The sequence below is a fragment of the Zea mays genome, chromosome 5 (genome assembly GCF_902167145.1).
Source record: "Zea mays cultivar B73 chromosome 5, Zm-B73-REFERENCE-NAM-5.0, whole genome shotgun sequence".
Lineage (NCBI taxonomy): Eukaryota > Viridiplantae > Streptophyta > Magnoliopsida > Poales > Poaceae > Zea > Zea mays.
In genome coordinates this window covers 219,434,339-219,444,825 of record NC_050100.1, presented here as the reverse complement: position 1 = coordinate 219,444,825, position 10,487 = coordinate 219,434,339, and the positions used below count along the sequence as shown (strand labels likewise).

Below are 10,487 nucleotides of genomic sequence, written 5' to 3'. Positions count from 1 at the left end.
ATTAACGTTCTAGTAGAGATTTAACTGTCTAGTCTAGCAATGCATTATCAGGTGAGCGCATCACATGGCTACGCTCTAAGAGCAATTCCAAAAGTTGTCTAAATAATAGCTCCTCAAATAAGTATTTACCAAACTGCTAAATTTGCTTTAGGAGTAAAAAAAGGATCAACCTCCAACGGTTCCTGATATATAGGAAGCTAAAACTGTTTTGAATCTTGGATGGGCCTATTTGTTTCTGTGCTGCCAGCAAGTTCGTGCCAAGGTGAGCACCAGTCGCGCCGGCGGACGAAGCCTGCGCATGCCTTCGATTGAATCACGACGTCCGGATATATGTATAGTTATAGGCATTGATCATTTGCTTTTGTTCATGCGTACAAATGATTAGAAGTGTAGAGGTACAAGTGCTACTTTCACTAGACACATCTAAACATAAAATAATTCAAAACACACGGAATAGACAATGAGTGAAACCACCATTTGGATTAAAGCATCTTTGTTTAAAATGCACAATGCAGATGCATTTAATGTTCAATTGGAAGACCCTTGGTCTTTATCGAACCATACAACACTAGTGTTCAGCCTCACTATGGATACGGTATGAAAATAATAGGAGATGAAAATAACTTTCTAACCAATGGAAGTACTATCAATTTGAGCTAACAAGTCAGGCACAATAAAGTTTCTACAAAACCTCAGTGCTTTCTGGGGTGCCACGCTCTAGATCAAGGCGCCAAAAGTAAAAAATGGCGTGATTGAACTTTTCGGGAGTGGGAAATTAGTTGCTACATGTAGAGACCAAATTGGCTAGGATAGCAACTTAGTAAATTTACCAAGTTGATTTCAGGAGCTATTGGAGAGGGGATTTTATAAAAACTCTCTAAATTTCTTGTTTAGGGAATTCTTTAGGTAATTACTGGAGTTGCTCTAAGCCTCTAACCATGTAGCAGATACCAAATAGATAGAAACAGCAGGGGACCATTCACCGAAATTTAGAGATCTTTGTTATTTCCACCTGTAAAGTTCCCACAGAAAGCTACGTTTTCTGCACCTTATCGCACCCTGCTAGCTTACGGATCTATTTCCGATATACAGACGTTGTTGGAGATGCAACTCCATTGCCAAGTTGATGCTGTTTTGCCCCTTGTTCTAAAGGACACATTCATGACAAAATACTGAGTAAAGCCCGGAACTGGATGCTCAGGTGCTGCAGCAACTCCAGCTCCAGCCTTGAAAGTCCATTTATATGGCGAGCCATCCATTTTTAAAACAACGTGCAACTCCTCTTGCTTCTTCACAGCCACAAAATGCTTGAACATTGACCCACTTCCACAAAATTTGCCATCATATAGTGAAATCTCCTCATCAAACCCACTGGTTAAGGCACTGATTCTCACATCGGTTGGTTGTTTGGCTTCCGCCTCTACCTCTATAAGAGTCTCAATGCTGTGACCCAGGAAAGCAAACTCCATGTTCAAGCCAAGATAATCGCCCTGAAACCTTCCTCTCAGCATTCTTTCAAATCCAGCCCAAGAAGTGTCGATTTCAACATAACCACTAAACAACAGTTTGTCAGCAGATGCTTCTCCTTCCTCTTTTATCCAAAGCTCAATGTCTACTAAGAAAAATTGCAACACATATATTCCACGACATGGGCTGCAGAGTGGCAGGAAAGAGCAACCCTGTAGATATACAACGCTGGGACTTAATATAATATTAAAAAAATAGACCAGTATTATGCTGTATAATGAAGAAGCACATACGAGGAACTTTCCATTTGGAAAGAAACAAGATCACAATTAATGGTTTATTATTACTCATGTTGAATAATAACACGACATGAATTATAACCAAAGTTTACATGTGAATCAGTCAACAATAATTAAAATTTTTGTTTTCCAATGAATAAGCCAATGGCGCATTTGGATAGCTGTAACTTAAATGGCTATTTAGCCTATTTAAGCATCGTCAAAACACAACAAGATGGGCAGCCACGTCCATATGATTAGCTGTTTATCCAGTTTAAACAGGTGTTTAACCAGTTTAGATGGACATTTGTAGCCCAAATAAATGGCTAAAACAATATGTGACTGACTGTTTGGCGCTTAGTGCTCAGGTGAAAGCTGATTTTAATATAATCATCAATCTGAATAGCCTTAGTGCTTAAATGAAAACTGATTTTAATGTAACCATCAATCCGAATAGCCTTAGCATTTAGATGAACACTGATTTTAATGTAACCATCAATCTGAATAGCCTTAGCATTTAGATGAACACTGATTTTAATGTAACCATCAATCTGAATAGCGTTTATTTATCATGATAAATAAAAAAAGGAGTTCATATCATGGTTTTCAAAAGATCACATTCCAAAAGAGAGAGAACAGTGTGCTACCAAAATTCTAAATGTTTTCATAGGTCACATCAATCAAAGTATAGTATGGGGCAAAGAAAAAAACCTAATAGTGTTAAGAGATGAAAGAAAATTACAGAAAGCTCCATGTTAGAATAGGAACCCATACCCTAATCAGGGGTTGGGAGTGATATTAAATAGAGAGAGTAACTGGGCCAAGGCCCATTACACAGGGGTATAACGGTCATTACACAGGGAATAACACAAACCCTAGACGGGTAGTCTAACACCCCCCCGCAGTCACAACTCTATCCTGTACAGATGTTGAGACTGGATCGGAAGTCGAAAAAGACACTCGACGGTAACCCCTTGGTGAAGATGTCGGCGAACTGAAGCGTGGTGGGGACGCTGAGAACGCGGACGTCACCGGCAGCGACACGCTCGCGGACGAAGTGCAGGTCGATCTCCACATGCTTCGTGCGCTGATGCTGCACGGGGTTGGTAGAGAGGTAGACCGCGCTGACGTTGTCGCAGTAGACGAGGGTGGCGCGCTGGAGGGGACTGTGAAGCTCGTGGAGGAGCTGGCGCAGCCAGGAGGCCTCGGCCACGCCGTTGGCCACGGCACGGTACTCGGCCTCAGCGCTGGAGCGAGAGATGACGGGCTGTCTCTTGGCGGCCCAAGAGACGAGGTTGGCGCCCAGGAAGGCGGCGTAGCCGGAGGTGGACCGGCGCGTGTCGGGACAGCCAGCTCAGTCAGCGTCGGTGTAGACCACGAGCTCCGACGTCGGGGATGGGCGGAGTAGGAGGCCGTAGTCGAGGGAGCCGCGGAGGTAGCGTAGAATCCGCTTGAGCGCAGTGAGATGGGGCTCCCGCGGAGTGTGCATGTGCAGGCACACCTGCTGGACGGCGTAAGCGATGTCGGGCCTGGAGAACGTGAGGTACTGGAGCGCGCCGGTGAGGCTCCGGTAGGACGTCGCGTCGGCGACCGGAGGCCCGTCGTCCTCAGAGAGCTTCGCCTGAGTGTCGACAGGCGTGGAGCAGGGCTTGCAGTCAGACATGCCAGCCCGCTCCAGGATGTCGATGGCGTACTGGCGCTGGTGGAGGAAGAGACCCTGAGGCCGACGTTCGGCGGTGACGCCGAGGAAGTGGTGGAGGGGCCCCAGGTCCTTCATCGCGAACTCCCGCTGAAGGGCGACGATCGTGCGGTGAAGGAGGTCGGCGGTGGATGCCGTGAGCACAATGTCGTCGACGTAGAGCAGGAGGTAGACGGTGTCGTCGCCGCGCCGGTAGATGAACAGGGACGTGTCCGACTTGGCCTCGACGAAGCCGACGGAGGCCAGGTAGGAGGCGAAGCGGCTGTACCAAGGCCGTGGCGCCTGCTTGAGGCCGTACAGGGATCGGTTCAGCCAGCAAACCAGGTCCGGACGGTCAGCGTCGACGAAGCCGGTGGGCTGGCTGCAGTAGACAGTCTCCGTCAGAGTGCCATGGAGGAAGGCATTCTTGACATCGAGCTGATGGATCGCCCAGTCGCGGGAGAGGGCGAGGGAGAGGACGGCGCGAACAGTGGCGAACTTGACGACAGGGCTGAAGGTCTCGTCGTAGTCCACTCCGGGGCGCTGGGTGAAGCCCCGAAGGACCCAACGGGCCTTGTAGCGGTCGAGGGAGCCGTCCGAGGTCAGCTTGTGGCGAAAAAGCCACTTGCCGGTGACCACGTTGGTGCCTGGTGGACGCGGCACCAGGTCCCAAGTGTGGTTGGCCAAGAGGGCCGCGTACTCCTCCTCCATAGCGCGACGCCAGTGTGGGTCGGCGAGGGCAGTGCGAACGGAGGAGGGTACCGGGGAAGCGTCGGGTGGAGTGCTGGTCGTAGCGGCTGCCAGGATGAGCCGGTCGACGGGGCGGAGAACGCCAGCAGCGCGTCGAGTCACCATCGGGTGGACGTGCCCGGGGTCGCGATGGATGGCGACCGGTGGTATACGGATGACTCGGAGTGAGCCACCGGAACGTCGGGAGCGGCTGGAGGGGCCGGCTCACGGCGGTGATAGACGACGGCGGGGTCGGCGAATCGGGCCGCGCTCGTCGATGGGCCCGCGTCGGGGGGCGCCGAGGTAGTGGCGTGGCCGCGGCGATGGTAGACGAGGGCGGGGTTGGCGAATCGAGCCGGAGTCGACGGGGCCGCGCGCGGCGCAGGCGGGGTCGACGGGGCCGCGCGTGGCGCAGGCAGGATCGGCGGGGCCGCGCGTGGCGCAGGCGGGGTCGACGGGGCCGTGCGTGGCGCAGGCAGGACCGACGGGGCCGCGCGTGGCGCAGGCGGGGTCGACGGGGCCGCGCGTGGCGCAGGCGGGGTCGACGGGGCCGCGCGTGGCGCGGAAGAGGTCGTGGGGGCCGCACGAGGAGCAGGTAACGGCGCAAGACGGGGAGCCGAAGGTGGGGGAGGAATCGGATCGGACTCGAGGAGGGAGTCAAGATCGGTGGGTGGGGTGGAGCCAGCAAGGGGAAACACATCTTCGTCAAAGACGACATGACGAGAGATGATGATGCGGTGGGAGGTGAGGTCCAGACACCGGTACCCCTTGTGGTCAGGGGAGTAGCCAAGGAATAGACAGCGGGTGGAGCGAGGAGAAAGCTTATGTGGAGCGGTAGCGGAAGTGTTAGGGTAGCAGGCACAGCCGAACACGCGAAGGTGGTCATAGGAAGGGGTTGTGCCGTAAAGGGCGAAGTGGGGGGTAGGGTGGCGTACCGCCTTCGAGGGAAGACGGTTGAGGAGGTGGGTGGCAGTATGCAGGGCCTCTGCCCAGTAGCTGGCAGGGAGAGACGCCTGGAAGAGGAGACAGCGGAGCATATTAGTGGTGGTGCGGATCATGCGTTCGGCTCGGCCGTTCTGGGCAGAAGTGTAGGGGCACGAGAGACGCAACTGGACGCCATGAGTGAGGAAGAAGGAGCGAGAGGCGTTGTTATCGAACTCGCGGCCATTGTCACACTGCAGAGCACGGACCGGGCGACGAAACTGAGTGGATACCCAGGTGAAGAAGTGTGTGAGGGTGGTGAATGTGTCCGACTTCAACCGAAGCGGGAAGGTCCAGAGAAAATGGAAAAAATCATCCAAAATCACCAGATAATATTTATAACCAGAAAGACTGAGTACAGGGGAGGTCCAAAGGTCACAATGAACCAGATCAAAAGCCTGCTCAGCCCGAGAAGAAGTAGTAAATGGGAGACGAGTATGTCGGCCTAACTGACAAGCATGACAGAGACCCTTAAAATGTCCCCTACTACATGAAAGATCGAGACTACTGGTAATCTTGGTCATGACGTCGGGTCCAGGATGGCCGAGACGTCGATGCCATGTGGTGGAGGAGGTGGTGGAGACCAGGGCAGGAGGTGGAGACACGCCGACGGTGGAGGGCTGGAGCGTGTAGAGAGGCCCCGAGCTGTCACAGCGGGCGAGAAGGGTCCTGGTGGCCAGATCCTTCACAGAAAAACCAGAGGGGTCAAACTCAATGGAACAGGAGTTGTCAGTGGTGAATCGACGAACAGAAAGAAGATTGTGGGTGATGTGGGGAGCTACGAGAACATCGTTGAGGTAAAACGGCCCAGGGAGAACCGAGGCACCTACTGAGGTGACTGGCAGAGTGGAACCGTTTCCAACGACGATCGAGGATGGGTGAGAGGGGAGGGGGGATGAGAGCGAGAGAGCGTGCCTGCCGTGGGAGTGGTGTGGTACGAGGCACCGGAGTCGATCACCCAGTCGGAGGAGGGTGGGGTCATCGCCATGGTGCTGAATGCCGCAGCGAGGGAGGCGCTGTCCCAACCACCGGCCGGCGGGGACCAAGGCGTCGAGGTGTGGGTCCCCGGGGGCAGGAGCACGGGCGGAGCCTGGGGCACGACGGGAACACCATAAGGAGGTGTGCCGTAGTGAGGTGTAGCCAGGAGGGCTGGCGTCGGAGGACGGGGGGTACTCGGTGCCTGGCCCGGCCACATGGCGATGGTCCCGGTCCAGGGGTTGTAGAATGACGGCCACGCGGGGCCGCCACCCCGGCCGGAGGGACCACCACGAGAGGAGCCGCCGCTCCCACGGCCGCCCTTGCGGGAGCGACGACCCCCGTCAGTCGTGGAAGTCGGACGAGGGGCCGCCGGGACGGCAGGTGGTGGGCGGGTGGGAGCCCCGGTCGACGGAGGGCGGGTGGCCTGGCCCCCTGAAGGCGGCGGACCGCTGGTAGGAGCGCTGTAGAGGGCCGAGGCAGGAGTGGGTGCCTCATTCGCCATGGTAAGCTCCTCGAGGAGAAGCTCGTTCCGCACGGCGTGGAAGGTGGGGAAGGGCACACTCCTCTTGATGAGAGCCTTCAGGTGGCCGTAGCGGGGGCTGAGGCCACGCAGGAGGTTCAGCACCAGGGTGCGATCAGCAACGGGCTCGCCGAGATCGCGGAGAGAGTCAGCCAGGCCCTTCATCTGGCGGCAGTATTCGCCCACGGAGAGGTCCCCTGAGAGAACAGGTGGAACTGGGCGTCGAGGTAGAGTGCCCGAGCATCTCGATTCCCGAGGAACTGGTCCTCGAGAGCGAGCCACGCCTGGCGCGCAGTGTCCGCCTGGTCGCGGATGATGTCCTGCAGCTCGACGGTGATGGTGCCGTGGAGCCACGAGAGGACAACACTGTCCATGAGGCACCAGGAGCGAGGCGACGGAGTGTCGTGGTCGATGAGGACGTGGTCGTCGAGGACGAACCGCCGCAGTGTGAGAAGGACCTGTCCTCGCCAACGGGAGTAGTGGGGAGACGCCGGATCCAACACCACGGACACGAGGGCCCGGATGTTGTGCAGGCCGGCTGCTTGGGCGTGGAGAGCAGCGATGAGGTCGGCGTCGAGGTCAGAGGCGTGGGGGTCCTCTGGGGGCTCCGCATCGGCGAGAGTCGGGTGGCCGAGGAGACGCTGCGTGGTGGCCATCTGGGTGGTCAGAGCAGCGCCCAGGGCACGCTCACGCTCCAGGGCGAGGGAGGCAGCGCGCTCGCGCTCCCGCGAGGCTGTCACAGCGGCCTGGATCGAGGCGAGGGTGCTGACGAGCGGGGGGTCGGTGGTGGGGATGGTGGAGGGTGCAACACGATGACTCCAGGTGGGTGAAGCGAAGGCGGGGAAGCCCGGCGGGGAGGTGCGATGCAGGGGCAGCGGGGAGGAGGCGTGGAGCGGTCCGAGGCCGGTGATGTAAGGGGCCCCTCCATGGGCGGGCTCGCTGCCGGTCGCAGCGGGGGCGGTGGTGCCGGTGGCGGCAGTGGTGCTGGCGTCCATGTCGGCGGAGACGCAGGGGTAGGGGCGCAGCCTGGCCAGGCGCCTGGTCGAGGAGGCGCAGGGACGTCGGGCGCCGCTCCCTGCGGGCCTGGTGCCTGGTCGAGGTGGGACGACGGGCGCCAGTCCCAGGGGGAAGGCCGGCGGCGGCGGACGCGCGGGGGCAGAGGCCCTGGGCGCGACGAGCGCGCAGGGGAGGAAGACCGGCGGCGGCGTCCGGGGTCGGGTCCGGCGGCGGCGGACGCGCAGGGGCAGGGGCCCTGGGCGCGACGAGCACGCAGGGGAGGGGCGACGGGAGGCGCGTCGGGGAAGAGGGAGGCCGGCGACGGGCGCGCAGGGGCAGAGGGGCGCACGGCGCCAAGGCAGGGGACCGGCGGTGGAGCCGGCGGGATAGGGAGGCCGGCGGCTGGGAAGCCGGCGGCTGGGAGGGAGAGGGAGGCCGGCGGCTGGGAAGCAGGCGGCTGGGAGGGAGAGGGAGGCCGGCGGCTGGCCGGCGGCGGCTGCAGGGAGGGGAAACCCCCCTGGCGGCGGCTGTAGGGTGGAAGGCCCCCTGGCGGCTGGGAGGAAAAACAGAGACCTAACCTAGACTGAAGATACCATGTTAGAATAGGAACCCATACCCTAATCAGGGGTTGGGAGTGATATTAAATAGAGAGAGTAACTGGGCCAAGGCCCATTACACAGGGGTATAACGGTCATTACACAGGGAATAACACAAACCCTAGACGGGTAGTCTAACACTCCATATCAAATATACAACCTATCTAGATATCCCACATGTAACCTCAACGTTTCACTGGGTTATTCAGTGTATAGCAACTCCCCCAACACCTCCAACCATTCCCCCTCCAGTTCCGTCTCTTCGGGGAGAGAGAAGAAAATCCCTGAGGGCTCTAATCTCTCCCCTTTCGCTAATCAGTATTTTTAACAGCGAAATTAATTATTTTAAAATTTAATTAAATGATAACAATGTGTATTATGGTACTACAAATATTGTATGATTTTTTAAACTCCAAAAACTGATGTATAAAAGTCAAATAGCTCAGTTAAAGTGTATAGGGGAGCTAAATAGGAGGGATGGTTAGAGATAAGTTGAAATAGGGGGGTGGGGAGAGATATTTAAATATGAATAGAAAATAAGAATAGGGGGACTTGGCAGGCAGTTGGAATCAGCCTTAGGAACAACGCCAAAGAGGTGTGAGTAAGATGGGCCCGTCAGTCACCTACGACAGGCCCGTCGGTCAGTATCGTGCACACTCTTATTCCGGCAACAGGTGCATGTAATACTTGAGTTGTAACATTATCTATTTACACTGTTGTATAACATATCAATAGTTATAAATGACAGTACAAAGATTCTCTATTCAGAACAAGAACAAGCATCACTTGCCTGAGAAATCATGGCTGGATCAGCTCTTGAGCGCTTAAATAGATAATTGCGGAGTGGTTCCCAGTTATCACGAACAGAAAAATACCCATAAATATTAACAGGATGAGTGAGAGGGCTTGATAATCCCAAGGAGAACACTTGCATCATCTCACAGGGTTTGAAATATGGATGATCTGGATCAGCTGCAAGTATATAGAAAGAAAATGAGCCACAAGAGAGAAGATAGAGTAGTGTGTCGTTAATAATTAGTTCACCTACTTTCAGAAGTAATTTCAGTCCAATATCGCAGGTGGTAGCACTCATATCCAGAAACACAGAATGTGGTTATGGCTGGAAGAATATGTAGAGGCGTTGCAGGCAAAGGAGTCACTTTGTTGTTAACCATTTCACACCATGCTGAGAGCAGGTCATCGTTCCTTTCATTGACAGAGTCAACTATTTCTTCTGCTTCCTCCATCGTAAAACTTGCTCCTGAAGAAAAAACAGTTGTATTCAGCTGGTTATACGGTCTGTATAAACTCTTTTTTTAGTAACTGCCTGAATATTGCTGATTTGCAAAACCCAAATATTTTGATATCACACGATTTTGAAACTGTCATTCATAACTATCGTAGATCTTAAATGTTACACAATTCTTAGCGGCGTTCTCTTTGGTCTAAGGATGTTGCTTGTGGAGTTTCCAAACATAACGAATTTTGATAGAGAAAACAATTTGGGTAGCGACGAGGTTATCATTGCCTGCCGTGCAAACTAGTACTGGTGGCGGATCCCAGGAGACGACGAATGGCAGACACAGGTCGCCATTCTCGTCGAAACCCTTAAACTCATCGTCGCTGTCCTCCTCATCCACGGTGTCGCCTCGGGAACCCTCCTCCTCCTCCTCCTCCTCCTCCTCCTCCTCATCCACGGTGTCGCCTCGGGAACCCTCCTCCTCCTCCTCCGGGAGCTGTAATGTCTTCAACTTCCGATCAGGCTCCTCCCGTGCTTCCTCCAGAGCACACCTGATTTCCTCCATGAATTGCCTAGAGAGAATCGATGGATCGAGGATTTCCTCCATGAATTGGAATTGCTTTGAGAATCGATGACCGAGAGGCCGCAGATCAAATTAGGGTTTAGGTAGGAGGATTTCAGTAGCGTGTTGTGCGGCCTCCACCAGCTAGGGCCTAGGGGAAAGCAAGGTGGGCGACGTACGCTTTTAATTGACGGCACTAAGGCCAGGCCCTCTATTTATACTACATGAAAGCAAAGCCGCAGCAGAGTCGCTTGTGGCCCAGGACGGCCCACTACCGTGAGAGACGTAGCACTCAGACCAAGTAATAATTTAACGAAAGACTAGTATAAGATTGTTCGGACTGGTGCACCAGTAATTTATATAGACAAAATACTATAAAATTATTAGAAAATGATACAGATTAAAGTCAAGCAAACATATTATATATCTCTATCTTTAATACTATTATAAAGCATAACTTTC

At 54.6% G+C, this 10,487-nt stretch overlaps 1 protein-coding gene across 1 annotated transcript; it reads right to left on the bottom strand.

Annotated features, from left to right (window-relative positions):
* Positions 1-955: 955 nt before the first annotated feature.
* Positions 956-10,214, bottom strand: LOC103628884 (uncharacterized). The gene is made up of 4 exons (XM_008649007.3): positions 9,752-10,214; positions 9,272-9,484; positions 9,014-9,195; positions 956-1,679 (listed from the first exon to the last, which is right to left on the bottom strand). Exons 1-4 carry the CDS (start codon positions 10,068-10,070, stop codon positions 1,068-1,070), a joined length of 1,326 nt encoding a protein of 441 aa, XP_008647229.2. The 5' UTR covers positions 10,071-10,214; the 3' UTR covers positions 956-1,067.
* Positions 10,215-10,487: the final 273 nt, after the last annotated feature.

Coding starts and splice junctions, on each gene's coding strand:
- LOC103628884 (XM_008649007.3), bottom strand. CDS start 10,070: ATGGAGGAAATCCTCGATCCATCGATTCTCTCTAGGCAATTCATGGAG. Junction 9,485..9,751: donor AGTACTAGTTTGCACGGCAG/GCAATGATAACC, acceptor TTTTTTCTTCAG/GAGCAAGTTTTACGATGGAG. Junction 1,680..9,013: donor ATCCAGCCATGATTTCTCAG/GCAAGTGATGCT, acceptor GTATATCTACAG/GGTTGCTCTTTCCTGCCACT.